The sequence below is a fragment of the Mus pahari genome, chromosome 3 (assembly GCF_900095145.1).
Source record: "Mus pahari chromosome 3, PAHARI_EIJ_v1.1, whole genome shotgun sequence".
Lineage (NCBI taxonomy): Eukaryota > Metazoa > Chordata > Mammalia > Rodentia > Muridae > Mus > Mus pahari.
In genome coordinates this window covers 126,937,610-126,957,671 of record NC_034592.1, presented here as the reverse complement: position 1 = coordinate 126,957,671, position 20,062 = coordinate 126,937,610, and the positions used below count along the sequence as shown (strand labels likewise).

General features: G+C 45.8%; 1 protein-coding gene across 1 annotated transcript in view; it reads right to left on the bottom strand.

Annotated features, from left to right (window-relative positions):
* Window positions 1–311: 311 nt before the first annotated feature.
* The window catches only part of Kat14 (lysine acetyltransferase 14), a 38,653-nt gene continuing 18,902 nt past the window's right edge, over window positions 312–20,062 (bottom strand). The window contains exons 5-11 of the mRNA XM_021193943.1: window positions 18,173–18,354; window positions 13,937–14,353; window positions 13,279–13,841; window positions 7,079–7,215; window positions 5,346–5,521; window positions 3,767–3,957; window positions 312–1,345 (exon numbers count right to left, since the gene is read on the bottom strand). Coding sequence (XP_021049602.1) covers window positions 1,172–1,345; window positions 3,767–3,957; window positions 5,346–5,521; window positions 7,079–7,215; window positions 13,279–13,841; window positions 13,937–14,353; window positions 18,173–18,354 — 1,840 coding nt within the window. The 3' untranslated portion in view covers window positions 312–1,171. The remainder of the gene's footprint in view (window positions 1,346–3,766; window positions 3,958–5,345; window positions 5,522–7,078; window positions 7,216–13,278; window positions 13,842–13,936; window positions 14,354–18,172; window positions 18,355–20,062) is intronic.

The following is a 20,062-nucleotide window of genomic DNA, read 5'->3' as shown; positions in this document are numbered from 1 at the left end:
CTCAGGAGGAAGGAAGAAAACATGAAGACAAGTTTTCTAGATGGTGCTGCTCTGACTTTGCAAAGAAACAGTCTTGACTATTGACCAAATGACAGGGCAACACTCCCAGCAACACAGGAATTCGAGCTGCATGAACAGAGGATCTAAATAGTGCTGCACAGGGTAGTTTTAAACATGCATACTAGTGTGTTATAAAGCATTCAGCTCTTTCTGGACTCTCAAACCAACTCAGAACCCACAAAGCAAGAAAGGAGCCATTGTTCCTAATTAAAGACAAGCTGAGTGCAAATGACTGGGCTGCAGCCCTGGCCGTGAGGTGTTGCAGGTAAGGACTTTTATTGGAGAATATCTGATGCTTTTGGAATGCACTTAAGATATACCTGTAGTCCAACTCAAACATGTGCAACACAGGAAGCAGCTTCAAGAGGTGGACAGCGAGAGCTGCCAGGTCTGCCTGCACCATTCCACACCTCCACTCCTGTGGTGCAACTGTCCTGAGCATGAGAAGGGCCTGGCAAGCTCAAATGTTCCTCTCAAGCTATTTTCCAGGCCATGCCAAGAGTAAACTCCTTGTATCAGGTCAGTGTCCCTGCAAGCAGATGCTGACAGGTAGATCAGGGAAAGCAGTGTGGAGACAGACACTGAGTATATTCTTCCTGAACGGGACAAAAGTCAGCAAGAGACAAAAGGACTTCAGTGCCCCACGAGTCCTCTGGGGTTCAATGACAACACAGCACAAGCTGAGAACAGGGTTGTGATCATTCCTGATCCCTCATAACCTCTCGTCCCAGGACAGCAAGGGCACTGGCAATCTTTAACACCTTTCATTCTTCCTGAGCTCTAACGTAGGACGAGCAAGCCCATTCTCAAACTCTTCAGCTCAGAGGCTCTTTTGTGCTCGCTCATTGTATGGGAAGAGAATAGCAGAGTCGTTTGGTTCTGGTCTACAGTGGAGTCCACGATACTGCTGGAAGGCCACTCGGGGCCTGCTGGATGGTTTCTGGACGGCAGAACTGCCCACTTGTACCACTGGCTTCACTCACCCGGCTGGACCATGTGGTGGCTATTACCCACAGGAGACCAGGGCCCACTTCGAGGATAAGGGCCTGCAGGGCTTCTGATGCCCCTCTCTGGCAGCATCCACCATTTGCTGGGAAGAGCAGAGCTCAGCTCAGCGTCGGAGCCTCAGGAAGAATGCATGTTTACACTCGGTACTCTCCAGTGGGTAATACTTATCATAAAAATCCAAAACATACTCCTCAGTCTTGAAGCCAAACTTCTGGTACAGCAGCATGGCGGGGTTGCTTGCCGAGACGTGAAGAGTCACATCTTTGCCCATGCATGTCTGCCAAAGAGTGAAGGACACAAGGTGAAGCCACAGGGCCAGGGGGAGGATGAACAAATGAAACATTCTTCAGAAGGAAGCAAGTGGGGTAACGGAACGGGCTGAGGCATGGCAGCATCCAGTGAGAGCCCAGAGCACTGCAGCACCTAGCAACGGCTGACAGTACCCGAGTCCCCGAGTCTAAGGGAGTCATGCTCTCTGGAGGGTTGTTTCTACTCCGAAGCAAAAGGCCACTAGGCTACTTTACTATATTACATACATACATATTTATATTTTATTTTACAATATGCATGAGTGAATGTCCATGAACCACATGTGTGCAGGAATTACAGATGGTTGTGAGTCCCCATATTGGTGCAGGGACCCAAACCTAGGCCTTCTGCCAAAGCAGTCAGAACTCTCAACAGCCAAGTCATCTCTCCAGAGCTGTTTCATCGTTCCAATGACACTTTACTTCCTTATCACTGTGAATGTGGGTAGTTTGTGTGGGGCTCGTGCACGCCATGCCGCACAACTTGGAGGTAAGAGGACTACCAGAAGTCAGTGTGCCGGGAGGTGGTGGCGCACGCCTTTAATCCCAGCACTTGGGAGGCAGAGGCAGGCGGATTTCTGTTCGAGGCCAGCTTGGTCTACAGAGTGAGTTCCAGGACAGTCAGAGAAACCCTGTCTCGAGTCCCCCCCCCTCCCCATACCCCCCCCAAAAAAGAGAAAGTCAGTGTTTCACCCCTGCCATATGGGCTCCAGGGATTAAACTCGCCATCAGGTTCAATGGAAGTGCTCTTTCTCACTGAGTCATTTCTCCAGCCTCCATATTACTGTATTTGTAGTTCAATTAAGTCTAAATATCAGACATATCAGTACCAACAATATGACAACCTTGAAGAACTGCAGAATGGAAAATTTCTATTTTCCATATAGATGACAGCTATACCATCTCCAAAGCCTGTAATAATTCCTTCCCTAGAAATGCTAGAAAACAATCAAAGTACTAAATTTTTAATCATAAAGCCTGAATATTGTATAACCCTAAGTCTTTAGGTCCCTTAATATCTGACAGAATTAACTTCCCAGAATTGAGGCTTCTGTATTTACAAAGAGAGGGCAAAGATGTTTCTGTGATCATAGAGGCATGTTTTTAGATTCTTTAATTAGCTACACAGATATGAACTTGTTTAATGAGGAAGGAACCAAAGTGCTGCAGTTGACAGTCCTTAACACTGATGATTCTGGCTGTCAGGGACACAGGAGAACTTTTCTTTTATTTACTTTTCACTGTGACTCCTAACACATCTGAGACAGAGACCACAGTTCTTGTGTCAAGGACAGCTACATGGAGTGAGCACACAGGACTCTGTGGGTGCCCGCAGTGGTCAATACAGACAGCTAACCATGGTCATGACCGGCACTACAGACTGAGCCCATGTGTGGGCCCTTGGGCTTACAGATTCTTTGGGGTACAAATACTTCCACATGTAAAGATGAGCAGAGCAAAGAGTCACCAAGGAGCAGCCTCCATGCCAGGCCTCACACTAAGCACCAAGGATGCCTTCTGAGTTATCACCACACCCTACTCCAGCCCCTGCTGCTAACAAAAGAGCCAGAGACCTGCAGAGCACTCTGTGAGCCAAGGATGGCCTTGTGGGAGTAAGTGTGTCACTGAAGGTGGGCTTAGAAGTTTCAAAACTGCAAACCAAGCCCAGTGGTTCTTTACTCCTGCCAGATATGCCAGATCTGGGTGTAGAATTCTCAGCTACCACATTTGCCTGCGTGCCACTATGCTCTCTGCTATGAGGATAATGAACTAAACCTCTGAAACTGTAAGCAAGTCCCAATTAAATACTTTTCTTTTTATATGAGTTGCCATGGTCATTGTGTCTTCACAGATATTGAACACTGAGTAAGACACAGTTAAGACCCATGCCAACCAGAGTTTCATGAAAACATTCTGCCTAAAGAACAAAACAATCTTTTGTTTACAGGAGGAAAAAAACCCTATTGCTTGCATTCATTCATTCATTAATTCATTCATAATGTACCACTTGTTCAACTGTGATAAAATGTTTATAAACAGATAGTATGCCCACTCCCCAAAGTCACAAGAGACTTACTCTAAGAGCAGAACAGACACTACAGACACTATAGACAGGGCGTGTGCTTTACAGTCTCACATGTGATTTTTGCAGCTGCTTTTATGATTCATGCTTGCATAGGGGCTTCTTTGAAGCCAAGAATAAAATCTTACTTTAGGGGCTGGAGGTCTTATCCGTGTGCTTCTGTAGTCTCATGACTGGGAAGAATGGCTTCCTTTTGCTTGGACTACACTGGACAAGCCAGCTGACCTCATACCTCCTCCTATTTTCCAGGGAAGCCCTGAGAGCATCATCACTTGTTAGGGTTGAATCATGTGCAGAGAGAACTTGCCTGAATCAGATGGTAAATCATGAATGTGGCGATCCCCGCTCTCCTCCATTCAGGATGAACAAGCAGAAATGAGATGTAAGCTTCGTTGTACTTCACATCAGGAACCATGAAGCCAAAGGCAACGATGACTTTTTTATAAAGGACCACAACACTGAAGTCTGGATATTGCAGACACTCAGACAGGTCAATGCCTACAGAAAAGAACCAGCCAGACACTCAGACCATGGGCCTTTTGGAACTAATGAACAACAAGCTGTTCAGCCTGTATTTATTGTTACACCTGCATGCTAAAAAAATTCCACAAATTGGAGGCAAAGCCATTACCATAGATACCACACATTCGGATCAGAAAAATGCATTTTAGAAAATATCAAAATTAGCATAGTCTTTTCTAAGTACATATGTTAAAAGTAGAGAGACAGGACAGGTTGGGTAGCAGAGAGCAGTCCAGGTTCAGAATGGACACACCTGGCTTTGACTCAGCCTTGTCTACCATGTGTGTGACTTGGCACATTTTAAAATGTCTCATTTCTTGCAATGTGTTAAGATAAGGTACAGACTGAGCCCTGACAGAATAAGAGTCAAGGTCCCTGAGAGCGTCAATACCGTTCTCTCTCTTTTTCCCTTCAAATTTTATTATTATTGTTGTTGTGCATGTGAGGCTATATGAGCCATGGTATGTGTGTGTGTGTAGGTCCAAGGACAACTGTGGGGAATCTGTTCTCTCCTTCTACTGTAGAGTCTGGGGACAGAACTCAGGATGCAAGTTTGCATGGCAAACCCTTTTATCTGCTGTGCCATCTCATGAGCCTGCTGATAGAATTTTCCTTTATCCCACTTACACACCATTCACGAGCTTTCCAATGAAAGCTTTCATAATAAAATAAAAATTATAACGTGTAGCTAATATCTAACATTGGGCCAGATGTAGCAGATACTCTCAGAATGTGACTTTTAGGCCTGGTACCTTCCCTAGAGATAGAACTACACTGTCAGATCATAAGCAGGGTAGGGTTCTAACCCGGATAAAATCCGTGACACACATGTGCCCCATAGGTTTCAGAGCAGGCCCACAGAGTGTATGCTCATCTCTATCAATGAAATTGCTGACTGATGGCCTGGGTCTTGGCTGCTTCTCAAGTCAGGGGGCAATTGGCTTCTTAAAAATACCTTTTGGGTGTCCTCACACTCTTTAATAGCTAAACAACAAAACTTAAAGAACTATTAGGCCAAAACCAAAAGTGTCCACATGCGGGCTGTGAGTCTATATCTAGGAGAGCCATTACCTGATAGCTAAACATAGGCAGAATCAAAACAGGATGAGCCTTTTATTCTGGAAGCAGAGACAAACAGGAGAAAAACAAACAGAAACACTGTTGATTACTTAATTGCTGGCTTCTTGAACTTAGGAAAGTGAGAGGCATTTATGCTTTAATATTTCTGTTAGTAGAGACAGACTAAATGAAGTCAAGAGTAAAGAGCTTAGGGTCACATGGCAGACACTATTTAAAAACATATCCGGGTAAAATAAACTACATACAGAAAAATCAATCTGCCTGGTTTGGAAGTAGAAACATACCGGGCCAGAAAAACTCCTGACACATGGAGTTGATCGTTGGGATGTGATTTGGTCGGACATAGCAGTAATCGAGAGGTGCATCAGGTTCAGGTGTCCAGTTAGAGTCACTCCTGTGCACGTGAGAACGAATCTGTGACAGGAGCTGTAGTTTGGGTGGCTTTGTCTCATAATCACGCCTCCAGCACCACCGAAAATAAACAAATTAAAGTCAAGAAAAACACTCATTACTATAGCTCATTATTGCACCGCTAACTGCTTGCAATATTATACAAAGTCACACTTCTTTAAATGCTAGCTAGCACGCAGATATAATGCCTTATGAATTCACTCTGAACATGGATTAAGCCAGACCCCTCCGGTACCCACCGGAGACTGCATGAGGTGAAGTGAGAAACACAGACTGCACTTAGATATGTTCAGAAGTGCCCGACACAGAGATGCTTCTCTAGCATAATCAGAGGACAAAGGAGGGACTGTCCAATTCTGCTGGCTGCAGAAGATCATGAAGAGAAAAGGCTGCAGCAGTTTTGCAAACAACCTCTCTTCAGGTTTGCCCAGAAACACGGTGCTAGGTGGGGTGGACCAGGCTGACAGCAGAGCTTGGCTCCCACTCACTGCTTAGACGGCATTCATTTAGAAACTGTTCCAGAAGAAAATGGAGCTGTGGAGCTGGCCGAGTAGGTAAAATGCTTGCCATGCAAGTGTGAGGACTTTGAACCATGTAAAAGCAGGGCGCACAGTGCATGGGGAGCAGATATGCCACCAGTCTAGGCTGAAAAGGGAACTCCAGGTTGACTGAAAGACTCTTGCATCAAAAAATAAAGTGTGATTCAGATGTGGCGGCAGATGCCTTTAATCACAGCACTTGGAGGCAGAGAGGCAGGCAGAACTCTGTGAGTTCAAAGCCATCCTGATCTCCACACTGAGATCTAGGCTAGCCAATGTTACACAGTGAAACCCTGTCTCAAAATTAATTAATTAAATGTAATAAAAGAGGTTCTGAGTAATAATGCAAGATATGCAAAGTTACCACAGTTCTCCACAATTGAGTGCACCTGCATGCATGTGTACCTGTTCACACACACACACACACACACACACACACACCGTACCAAAAAGAAAAAAACTGAGAAGAGAATCTGCCTCAGTGCTCAGTTCAGATGTCGGCTCAACTAAGACAACTTCCTTTTTTTGCTTTTCAGTTCACAGACTATTAAATATATTAAATTGTGGCATTTAGACAAAAAAAAAAAAAAAAATGATTAAGATAGTGAACAAGACCAGGTGTGGTGGCACGTATTTTTAATCCCAGCTCTTGGGAGGCAGAAGAAGGCGGAGTTCTGTGTGTCAAGGCCAGCCATGCCTCCATAGTGAGTTTCAGGACAGTCAGGGCTGTGTAGCAAGATCCTGAAGCAGAGCCTTATGGCCCAGAGAAGCCGCAAGTAGCAAGGGATCTCATAGCTGGGAAACAGAGTAGAACAGTGCAGAGGTAAATCTGCCCAATCTAGGCGTGCAGCTTGTAAATATTGTAACTGAAGACCCTATCTCAAAAAACCAAAAGTACAAGAATAAGTCTAAGAGGTTAACTGAGTCTTGCTTTTTTTTTAACCTCTTTCAAAGGCCCACGCTGTCTGTCCTTGCCTGAACCTCTTCAAGTCAGGCTATATTTACCCTTGTAGGATGAGGACAGAAACCAACATCATTCCTCTTGACACCCCTGACCCCATGGTTACCTGATATAAGGTTTCAAGATCCGAGAAGTATAAGGGCTGATAATACTTTGGTCCACAGCCAGATCTTCTGATCCCACCAAACGATACAAAAATCTAGTGGTCTGGTGCCGGAATCCTTTCCTGGCTGGTAAGGCAGTCTGTGAGAAGAAAACGGTTTATATAAAAATAAAAAAACTATTCAAGAATGGTTGTCTTTTACATCTAGTGATCTTTCTGAGTGTCAGGAGTGGGTCTTTTTGGACCACCTAATTGGAAAGGTAAAGTTTTGACATATAATTCACAGGTCTGGGAAAAAAAAAGCTAACATAGGAGGACTATTTACTATTTATTATGCAACCTTATGTTGCTATGTTATGATGGTTAAGAACCCAATGGCCTCCCCACCTTTGCCCCCCCCACCTCTGACTGACTGTGTCCTCTTTACAGCAGGTAAATATGGCCAAGGCAGGAGTGATATTGATTACTAGCCCTAAAACTTGTCACCACAGGAAGGAGGCACTACCCACCCGAGACTAGGCATAGATGTGGCCTTAGTTGGGCAGGACTTGGGACAGAACTCCTAGGTTTCACATACTTGCTTTAGAAGCACCGGGTGTGAACTGGCCACACTGGTGGTGTGCTGTTCTCCGCTGAGGACTGCTAACTTGAGGCCCTAGGTCATGTAGCAACAGAACACCGTAATTAGGGCTGTAGCAGCAAAGAACTCCAACAAAGATGAAAAGACCTTCACAAAAGGAGTGCCAAGGTGAAGCTTAGAAACTGAGTTGTCTTTTAGAGTCAGTTTGCTCTTAGCCTAGAAAATAACTTGTTGAAAAGAGCAAGGTTTCTTCCTTTGTAATTTGCTTCCAGAGTTCTCTAGCCTGGACACCAAACTCCTCAAAAGCCAGCTTTGAAATTCCTCCAAGGCTTCAAGTGAATTTCAAAGCAATCTTCAAAGCTCCGAAAGCAGTTTCCAAACACAGCCACTAGCGACACCCCCCCCCCCCCTCTTGCAGGTATAATGGCTGTAAAGAACTTTGACCAATCAGAGTGGCAGAAGCAACACCTGGTTCTTCAAGCCCAAGTCTTCCACTCCATGCACAATGCACATAAGGTTTCCAGGTGGCTACAACTAGGCCAGTGGATGACCACAGGCCCCATGGAACTAGGACCCCAATGACTCACAAAGTAAAAGAACCACTCTGCTGAGGTCAGGCAGGGGCAGAAGTTCAAAAAATATTTAGTACTCATTACATCAAGTCACCAAGTTTGGGGGTGGCTTTCAATGCCATGCCAGGTAATTTGTAGACCCAGCAGTCCACAGAACAATTTCTCCCCTTAACAGTCTCATGTGAGTCCTGTAGAATCTTATGGATGTGACAAAGTTCCACTAACCTCTGCAACTTCTTCTCTTCTCCAAAACACCTTCACCAAGCCTGGACTTTGCTGCCACGCCCTAATTACGGTGTTCTGTTGCTACATGGCCTGGGGCCTCAATCACTGCCTCCTATTGGCCCATTCTTGTCTCACACCATCCAGTCTCCACATAAGAGGCCACACACTTCTTTTAAAAATAAACTAACTGGGCATGGTGGCACACACCTTTTATCCCAGCACTTGGGAGGCAGAGACATGCAGATCTCTGCGAGTTCAAGGCCAGTTTGGTCTACAAAGTGAGATCTAGGCCAGTCAGGGCTACACAGTAAGACCCTATTTAAAAAGCAAGCATCAACTCATGCCCCCCTGGCTCACAACTCCTATATGGTTTCCCACTGTATGTACAGAATACATTTCAAAGACCTCATCTGTGCCTTACAGGGAACTTGCAAGACCTGACTCTGTCACACTCTGGCCTCACACTCCTGTGTCGTCTCGATGTTCCCATCACATCTACCAGTCTGTCTCACGCCTCGGGGCCTGGGTCTGGCCTTCCATTCAGTTTTCTTCCTCCTGGCATTTCCTTGTCAGCACTTCTTGCAAGGTTACCTCCCTCAGAGGCTGGTTTTAATTCCCAGGAACACAGCAGTCCTTCCATGACACACGTGCACACACACAGACACACAGACACAGACACACACACGCCCTAAGTCAGTGCATCTTAGCTCAGTGAGCTAACCCCATCACTCCCCTGTTTGAGAATGTCAGCTGCAGAGGACAGAAGCCTACCTAGCATTGGCATCCCAGTTAGAACAGTGCCTGGCTTATACTACTCGATTTACCAAATCGCAAAGTGGTGGAGAAAAAACAGCTTCAAAGTCAAGTAACATGTGACAGCATTAAATGTGCTTCTTTAGGTATGCTAACTCGGCCCGGTGAGACCAGGGATACTAATGCAGCCTAGGAAGGAAAAGCTGGCTAGAACTAACAATGCAATGAGAACAGAGCAGGCTCTGCACTAGAGGGGCTAGAAAGGCCTCATTACACCCCTCTCAGGGGCTGCTCTGTTGGACTCTTCCTGAGACAGAGGAAAGGCACCACTGTGGTGAACTGAGTGTTCCACATCCCAGGAATATACACTAGAGGTATAAAACAGTAGCATGGGTGCCTGGGAGTGTGGAGAGGGGGCAGCTGCCTGAGCTGATGGGGGTGCGACGGGGGCATGGATGTGATGGAACAGGGCCTCTTACTTCATAGAACCCTGACGGAACACTGAGCCACCATGGTTAGACTACTTGAGGAGACAGAGCAAGCCCCAGCACACTCACTCAGGGCAGGGATGCTGAGATCCCTGGGAAGAACATTTAACAGTGGTAGCTGATACGTTACACGCTCTAAGGGGCGAGCAGATGGTAGTTTAAAAAGAGCTGGAAGTCCTAACAAAGAAGTAGATAATGCAGAGGGCAAAGAATAGCAACAGAAACTAAACCTGTTTTTGACAGTGGACTAATCAATAACCTTCAATACATAGTTTAGAAGGGTCATTCTGAGCTTGAGCAGCTGCATAAAACCTTCCCAAACCAAAGGCAGAGAAAAGACTATAAATGAGTGGAATCGAATGTCCAAGAGTTGTGGGAAACCAGGAAAGGATGACAGGAACAGCAGAAAGAAAGGGGACATAAAACACGTGCAGCAGTTACAGCTCTGATTAGTGTCTGACACCACACCGCAGAAGGAGGAAGCTCAGCTAACACCTCTGCTGTGGAACGCCATCCTCCAGGCATGCCACGGCTGGTGCCCTCCAGACCCATCAGCAGCTATGATTACCTGAAGGAGATCTAAACAAGATTGGGCTCACAAGGCTACACCCCTCCTCCAAGCTACAGATGGTCAATGGTTAATATAGGGTGCTCATGAGGTCACGCCTCTGCCCAAGATTTTCTTAAGTATTTATTGGCCCAGCCAATATATATTGTGGCACATACCTTTTTAAAAGATGTATTCATTTATTATATGCCTGAGTGTTCTATCTGTATGTACACCTACATGCCTGAAGAAGGCATCAGATCATATTACAGATGGTTGTGAGCCAACATGAGGTTGCTGGGAATTCAACTTAGTCTATCTGGAAGAGCAGCAGCCACTGCTGTTAGTCATCTCTCCAGCCGTGCCCCCTAGATTTATAAACAGTTAATGCAGGTGCCCATGTTCCTGTAAGTAACCTTTCCCTTCTTGCAAGGAATTGTGATGTCTAAACTCAACTAGACTTCATCTAGGAGCACCTGGGAAACTGGCATCTCGGAATGCCTGCTGGGGGTTATCTGGATGGCATTAACTGAAGAGGGAAGACCTGCCCACTGTGGGTGGGGCCATTACCTAGCTGGGACAGTAGATTCCCTCTGACCAGCTCTCCCTCAAGCTCTCCATGCTCCAACTTCCTCGCCATCGTGCACTGTACTTGGAGCCATGAGTCAAGGGAAGTCCTCTCTCCCTTAAATCACTTTTGTCAGGGTGCTTTCTCACAGCAATAGGCATGCAAACACTAAAGTAGGGACCCTAATTAAACTCATGGACGAGACTGGAACTGCTGTTTTGGTCTACTGCTGGTGGCAGAACTGGGGCAAAGAGATGTCTGTTTCTCCCCAGGAAAGGTTCACACAACAACTGCAAACCGAAGAGTAGAGTTGTCTGTCAGATATGAAAGACAGAAAAAGCAATGAAAGTACACTGAAGATCAGAAACAGAAAATCTGGAAGCTTCCAGAAGACCAGAAGACGGGAGAATAAAAAAAAAAAAAAAGCCCACAAAAAATTAATTAATTAACACTGGGAATGGGGTTCTCATGGCAAGGCATGGTAGCTCACACCTTTAATTTCAACACTTGGAAGAGAGGCAGGCAAATCAGAGTTCCAGTTCAGTGCTATATAGTGAGACCCTGTCTCAGGAGCAACCGGTACATAAGATGACAATGAAGTTACAACTTCAAAATGTCAAAGGAGAAAACAAAACTAAAACTTTGTAAGTTATTGTTTAGATCTAAGAAGGAAATAAAGGGCTGATATGGCTCAGCGGTTAAGAGCTCCGACTGCTCTTCTAGAGGTCCTGAGTTCAATTCCCAGCAACCACATGGTGGCTCACAACCATCTGTAATGGGATCCAGTACCCTCTTCTGGTGTGTGTGCAGAGAATGTACTCACATACATAAAATAAATAAATACATCTTTTCTTTAAAAAAAAAATGAAATAAAGATATATTCTAGGCACACATGTTTCCAAAATATACCTCAAAAAGTCCATATTTAGGAATGGTGAGATGGCTCATTAGGTAAAGCCTGAGTCCTGAGTCCAACACTAAAAACCCATGTGCTAGAAGAGAACCAACTACAGCAAGCTGTCTTCTGACCCCACATATGTGCTGTGGTATGCACATGCACACAACACATAAATAAATGTATATATGTATGTATGTATAGATGTATGTATGTTAAAAGAGACCATGTTGTAAAGAACTGCTAGAGAAAGCAGTCCAGGGCTGGCGAGATGGCTCAGCGGGTAAGAGCACTGACTGCTCTTCCAAAAGTCCTTAGTTCAAATCCCAGCAACCACATGGTGGCTCACAACCATCCTTAATGAGATCTGATGCCTTCTTCTGGTGTGTCTGAAGACAGCAACAGTGTACTTATTTATAACAAACAATAAATAAATCTTTAAAAGAAAGAAAGAAAAAAATCCAGCAAGAAGTTAGTACAGGGAGAAATAAAGAAAAATCAGAGTCCACTAACATTTATATAAACAACACAAGAGGAAAGAGAGCAAGGAAAGGCAGTGTGGGAGGGGTCATCAACAACACAACACTTAACAACAGTACTGAAAACCACAGCTTAAGTCAGGAGCTAGAGCAGTCATGGTGATGGATCTACAGGCCAAGCCCAGCCTGAGCCCGTTTTAATAAATGAGCTCACTGGGGTGGGCACAGAGCGAACACTGACTACTACCGCTGTGTCCATCACAGACAGGTCTCGGTTCCACGCAGACTATGTGGCTAGCGTACAGAGCCGACAGTATTCACACCAGCACCTTTACACACGAGGAATGCCAATTCAAAACAACAGGCAATTCCTAAGGCAGAACAGAGGAAACAGAAGAGGAAATGGAGGTAACTCCAGAAAGGGCCCCCAAGTTCCAAGCACACCCAGAGGAAAAGGCCTGGTGCCTGGCATGTCACTGACAATCAGACAAGTGACAGAGATTCTCAAGAAAGTCCAGAGAGGACAAGAGAAAAATGTCAAAGATTCTTGAAAACAGCCAATTCATAGAGAAACAAATAGGAAACACAAGGCATTCAACCTTATCTATAATCAAAGAGATGTAACTATGAGATAAGATCATGGTCATCGGATTGGCTAAGGTCAATGAGGGTCAGGTACTAGTAAACTCAGTCACCGCTGCTGGTAGGGCAGCCCAGCGGTCCCCAGTGGAATGAATGTTGTCAGAGCACTGGTAGAACTCACCCTGTGAGTAATGCTGACCCACATTTCTTCCTGATGAGGCCTGAGTACGAAGGTGCTTACCTCCACAGCTCCAGCTCGACAGGGTCTATCTAGGCTATACATGTCCTTAACAAACTCGTCAATCACGAAACAGACCACAGACAGATACCCTCAAGGGAGAGAGGCAAGGCACGGCTAGGCGATTCCTTGAATGCCTAGTCAGAGAGAAACTCAGATACATGAAGGGCATTAAATGATGAACAGTTTTGGAAGAGAAGCACAGAAGTTTTGCTTGCTTTCCTCTCCCTAGATTGCTCACAGTAACAAATGTCACAGTAACAGAATCTACATCACCTGGTACCGGTCAAGGATCCTAAAGTCCTGGCAGGTGGTCCGGTATGTAGCCTGTCCAGCTGGAAGCCGGGAAGCTCCTCCATCTTTGGCTCCATAAATCCCATCGACTAACAGAAGTGCGGCATTCACAACCTCGTCCAAGTCAAACAGTGGTAAACCCCGATCCCTTTTCGCTTGCCGGATGATCAGTTTCCGTTTCAGCCTCCTGGCTTCTGGAGTCATGGCCACGGCACCAGGGCACGCCTCCAGCCTCTTGAGCAGCAGCTTCTCCTCATAGATGCTCACAGGTGTATACCTGGGTCCCTTGGGCTTCATGTCCTTTTCCAGGGGTGGCTTCCTCTTTTCTCGAGCTCTAGTGTGCAGAGAAGTGTTTGAATCTGTGTCTTCGCTATCTCCATCCATCCTGTCTGGCTTCTCCTCCTCACTGTCCACTTCCTGTTTTATCTGTTCAGGAGCTCGGACCTTCTTTCTGCTCCCAAGCAGCCCAGACGCTGACCCAGCTGGGGGTGGGATGTACTCCATCCCTGGGTCTATAACTCCATCCCCTTCCAGCTCATCGTCATCTGTGCAAAGTAGAGAGGACCATCGTCAAGACACAGGAAAGAAGAAAGGCAGGGCTCAAGGCTCACACCCACGGTGGGAACACAGCAAGTCTTACCATGAAACAGGGCTTGGGGTGGCATCACATCCGGGATGAGGTCTGCTTCCGAAAGCAAGCTAGGCGTGGCAGAATGCGAGGCTGGTGTCCCCGGGGCAGAGAAATCCAGAGACGGAGAAGGAGACGGGCTTGTGAGGGGAGTGCGGTCTGAGGAGCTCAGGGATGAGAAGTCAATCACTTCTCCTTTCTCCAGAATCAGATCCGGCCTCCGGCCTCGGCTTATGAACTTGACGGGGGTGGAAGAGGTGCTCCTGTCAAGGAGGCCAGCCGCTTCTTTCTGAGCTCTTCTGATGTCTTTAGCTTCCTGTGTTTGAGACCGCTTCTCTTTCAATTCCATGGCAGATTCCACAGGATTCCGGCTTGCCCGTTTTCTGAGTCCCTCAACAGTAATGATGGGATCCAGCGTTGGCTTTGAAGCTGCCGGGAAAGAATAAATACCTAATTTCTACGTTAACTATTCTTTTTAAAAATACATTTTCTTTTTATGTGAGTTTCTGGGTATGTACATAGAGGTGAGAGAAGGCATGTTAAGTGGGAACTTAAGGGTCCTTTGGAAAGTTGGTTAGATGGTGTTTTGCTGGGGCAAACAGGTGAAGAAATGTTTAGCTGAAGTGGGCCCAGGTGAAAGGCTAAGGCAGATCGTGAAGGAATGAGATGCTGAACTACTGACTTATGAACTGAGCTGCCATTTCCAGACAACACACACAGGAGGACTTGCTCCAAAGAACCTTTCTAAGCAGGTCCACTTCCCCATATCCTTTCTTCCCACTACCTCTGGTGGGTGGTGGGCTACAAGAGAGGTTTGTTTGTTTGGTTGGTTTTGGTTTTTCAAGACAGGGTTTCTCTGTGTAGCCCTAGCTGTCCTGGAACTCACTCTGTAGACCAGGTTGGTCTTGAACTCAGAAATCCACCTCCCTCTGCCTCCTGAGTGCTGGGATTAAAGGCGTGCGCCACCACTGCCCGGCTTACAAGAGAAGTTAAAGTGTTTAAGAACCATCATTAAAATCAGGTTTTGAAAAATTAAAGTCACAGGCACCACATTTTCTGGAGCTGGATACAGGTGGTTGTGAGCCACCTTGATGTGGGTACTGAGAAATGTACTTTGGCCTTCTGCAAAAGCCCCAAGTGCTCCTAATGGCAGAACCATCTTTCTATCCCCTTAACTTTTTTTTTTTTAATATTAGCTATTTTTCTCACAATGTACTTTTGGTATCATGTTCAATACACAGAAATGTTCAACAAATGCCCCAACCAAAAGCCTTCCCTATCTTTCAGAAAGCTTTAGCTGGGTGTGATGGTGCACACCTATGATTCCAGTAGTAGGAGGCTGAGAATCTCAAGTTCAAAGCCAGCTAGAGGTAAATAGTTAATGCCAGCCCACAATAGCAAGACCTTTCTTAAACAAGAGCTGCAGTGCAAATTTAAACAAATTAGCACTATTAATTCTCTTTCACGTCCTGGAACTGGTAAAATTTCATAAGGATTACCAAGAATATGATATGCCTTCCTGACTTACTTTTTTGATAGAAAATAAATTTTACTAGCATAGTGGAGGGTAATTCGGCACTGCCACTGACATTTTTAACTAAATATACTCTTTGATCTAGCAATACTATTTTTAGTAATTTATTATAATTTGTACATATGCAAAAACTTGAAAAACTGTGTAAAATGACAATAAGAAAGGGCAAAAGCTGAGCAGAGTGACTCAAGCCTAGCATCCTAGTACTCAGAGAGTAAAGGCTCAGGCCTAGCACCCTAGTACTCGGAGGGTGAAGGCTCAGGCCTAGCATCCTAGTACTCGGAGGGTAAAGACAGGAGGATCAGAACTCACAGCCAGCCTAGGCTCCATGGCACTGCCTTGGAATTTGAGGCTATCGTTCCATACCTAGCATCAGGGTCTGCCTCAAAGAGCCCAGGCATCTGCAAAGGCTGACCTGAACTCCATCCTGGGACCCACATGGAAGAAAATCAGACTCCCACAAGTTACCCTCTGCCTTCACAGCATGGCACCCTTTCCTCCCCACATACACCATACACAAATACATTTATTTTAAAATTAATAATTAAAGACTAAAAGCCCAGGTGCTGGAGCGATGGCTCAGCAGTTAAGAACACAGACTGCAGCTGGGCAGTGGTGGCGCACGCCTTTAATCCCGGCACTTGGGAGGCAAAGGCAGGCGGATTTCTGAGTTCAAGGCCAACCTGGTCTACAGAGTGAGTTCCAGGACGGCTAGAGCTACACAGAGAAACCCTGTCTTGAAAAACAAACAAAAAACAAAACAAAACAAAACAAAAAAACCACTGACTGTTCTTCCAGGGGTTCTGGATTCAATTCCCTGCAACCACATGGTGGCTCACAACCATCTGTAATGAGATCCGATGCCCTCTTCTGGTGTGTCTGAAGACAGCGACAGTGTACTCGCGTAAAAATAAATAAGTAAATATTTAAAACAAAACAAAACTAAAAGCTCAGGTCTGGTGGCACAACTAATCCTAGAACTCCAGAGGTAGAGGCAAGAGGATCATGAGTTCACTGCCAGGCTTGGCTACATGAAACCTGCCTCAGACCGACCAACCACACAATAACAGCAACAATTAACAAAGGAAGAAACAATCGCAATTTCCACAATAGGTGTGCTGGCTATGTGTTTTGTGTCAACTTGATAAGCTGGGATACAGGAGAGGGGGGAGTGGCAATAAGATCAGGCTATAGAAGAGTCTGTAGGACATTTTCTTAATTAGTAATCGATACACAAAGAGCCAGTCCATTGTGGGTGGGGCCACCCCTGGACAAATGGTTTGTTAAGAAAGCAGACTGAGCAAGCCAGGAAGCAACACTCCTCCATGGCCTCTGCATCAGCTCCTGCCTCCATGTTCCTGTCCTACTTGAGTTCCTGTCTGACTTCCTCTGATGGTGAACAGTGCTGTGGAAGTGTAAGCCAAACAAAGCTTTTCTTCCCCAAGTTGTTTCTGGTCATGGTGTCCCATCACAGCAATAGTAACCCAAACTAAGACATCAGGGCAGTGTTTTGATGTTATCATAAAATGGACATATACTGGAGTCAATGAAACCAAAGCAAAAACCATGGTAGATCACACGCACTGCAACTGAAAGATGTCCCAGGCATGTTGAGGAAAAATGTGAAGGATTAATGTGTAATAGTATATTTCTGCTTTTTACTCGTTTTATTTTGAAACAGTCTTGCTGTAACTTAGATTGACCTGGAATTCATAACCATTATGCCTCAAGTTTCTCTAGTGCTGGCTTTTGTGTACCAACATACCTAGTTATGCTTCGTGTGTGTATGTGTGTGTGTGTGCGTGTGCGCGTGTGAGTGTGTGCGTGTGTGCGTGTGTTGGATCTCACTGCGTAGCCCTGGCTGCCTGGAACTCCTATGCAGAACAGGCTGGCCTGAACTCACACAGTACAGAGATTACAGGCAGGCTTTCAAAAGTTGTTTAGCTGGATGGTGGTGGCGCACGCCTTTAATCCCAGCACTTGGGAGGCAGAAGCAGGCGGATTTCTGTGAAGTGAGGCCAGCTTGGTCTACAGAGCTAGATTCAGGACACCCATGTCTCAAAAAAACAGTTTTTAGATTAAATAAAAGTCAACATGTGATAATAGGAATTAAAATGCTATTTAAACATAAAATGGCATCACAGTTATCCTATAAAGAGAAAGACCATACTAGAGACACAGACTGAACTATTTAAGGATAAAATGTTTCTAAACAAGTCAAAGATGCAGATGAGTGGAGGGTGGGGGACTAGAGAACAAGATCAATGGCACCACTGGAACAACCACTGCTGGGGTGAGGGAGGCCCGGCTCTCACACTCTACTCCTTCATGTGGGCTTCCATCTCCACAATAAAAAGCTTAAAGATCAGGCTGAAAACAACCTTGTGTTCCACGCAATGGTTTATGCGGGTAATCCAAATGCTTCGGAGGCAGAGGCAGGAGGATGGTTCAAAGCTAAGGCCAGCATGTGCTACAAGTGAGTCCCAGGGCAGCTTTGACTAGAGACCATATGAAGACAGGCAGACAGAAAGAACAGAGGGTGGGGAGGCCACCAAAGGAGATGACAAAACGAGTGACTTCCTTAGGAAATGATAGCATGTTTTCTCTAGCATTCAACTCCTGTGCCTGTGAAACTGTCCAGCTCACAGCTCCAGAGGCAGCCAGTGGGAGCTGGGGAAAGTCTTGAGCCCAGGCTGGGATTTCTCACAATTTACCTTTCACTTTCAAGGTGGAGGCAGCCAGCTTCTCTCCCTCGGGTCTCATGGTTGGGGGTCTGTTATGAACAAGTTTCCACCATCCGGGCTCCCCAAACTCCTGAGCACCTGACCGGAAGTAAACAGGACTTCCCACGCTGAGGCAGCCTGCTACTGTGCTCCACCACGTCGACGTCTTTTTCCTAAAGCACAGGGAATTTCAAAGCTATTGACACTCCCATCTGGTCACAACACAGAAAGTACATTAGACATAAACTCACTGATTCCTGGCTGCCAGCTGCTGTACAGCCTGTACTGGGGAAGACAGAGCACTGCAGCCCAGAGCCAGGGTTGGGGTCTGCCTGCCTTCACACCCTTGCTGTGTCACCTTCCAGCTGTGGTAGTTTCTTCATCTGAGAAACCAGGATAACACAGAATTACCTTATCGGGTGGCTGAGAGATCAAATGAAGTAATTCAAACATAAGACACTTATCACAGTCAGATGCGAGGGCACACACATTTAATCTCAGCACTTAAAGAGGCAGAGGCAGGAATATCTCTGAGTTCAAGGTCATCCTGGTCTACATATCAGAGTTCCAGGTCACCCGGGACTACACGAGAGACCCTGTCTCAAAAGACAACAAAACAAACAGACTAAAAGTAACCACTTATCAATGATCACAGGGAAAGGCTGACTTGCTTGCTTGACTATGAGCTTGGGCATTGATGACACAGTTAATCATTAGTCCTAGTGAACAGCTGTTGCACCCAGAAAACATCTCTGTCTGATTCAGTATGCCCTGACATACCAGAGTGGTTCCAAGGCATGCTTCACAGACCGCAGATATAACAAAGTACAGACAGAGGCTGAAGGCCAACTATTCATCCACTAAAAATTATTTCAATGGCCACAATTTCTACCTTACAGATACAAATCAATTACCAGAATTTCTCAGAAATGAACTTTTACAGAAGGAGTACAATCTCTTGCCAGAAAACACTGCTTCAAACATGTACTAGAAAAGGAAGAGAAAACCTTCAGCAAGAGCTACAGCTTGGGCAAGTCTCCAGTCCATATGCAAAGGCTTGACCTCAGGGTGGGGCTACTAGGGGTGTGGACATTTAGGAAGTGTGGTCTTACGGGAGGTCCTTAAGCCTTCGGGCATGCTCCCTTAGCCTCTCCATCAGTCCTTCCCTGTCTCTCTCTGTTCCTGGCTCCAAAAATGACAGCTTGTTTTGACACATACTGACACCAAGATAGACTATCCTCATCAGAGGCTCAGCCAAAGGGTCGCCTGATCGCAGGACTGAACTTCTATCAGGCAAAAGGACCCTCTTTCTTCCATGAGTAGCCCGTGACAGTGCTGAAGCTCTTTCCTTCATAAGTACCCTGCATCAGGTAGCCTGTTACGGTGATGGGAAGCTGGCAGAGTAGGCACAAGCTCTATCTTCCTCCCAGCCCATCTTTAGGCTCCGAGCACCTCTCCTTCATCCTCATTTTTTTTTTTTAACCTTTCCAACCCATCCCACTCACTCAGAGCTAAGATGAGGAGAGAAACTGTCCCTCTAGCTTTCTCATCATCACCCTTCCCTCAGCAATCACTCTACCAAGGAATGAGGTCATGAGGCTCCAAAAATTAACAAGAAAAAGTGGGATAACAGGCCTCTCAAACAACTAATGTTCCCCAGAGCTCGCCTGCCCCAGCAATTCCTTTAAGTTAATCTTTAGTGTGTGTGTGCGTGCACGCGTGTGTGCACAGGTGCCTGGAAACCAAAAAGGATGCCAGATTTCTGGGAACTAGAGTCGCAGGTGTTTGAGAGCTAAGATACTGGTGGTGGGAATCAAACCTTGGTCCTGTGGAACAAAGCCAGTGCTTTTACTCCCTAAGCCACCTCCCCAGTCCTGATAT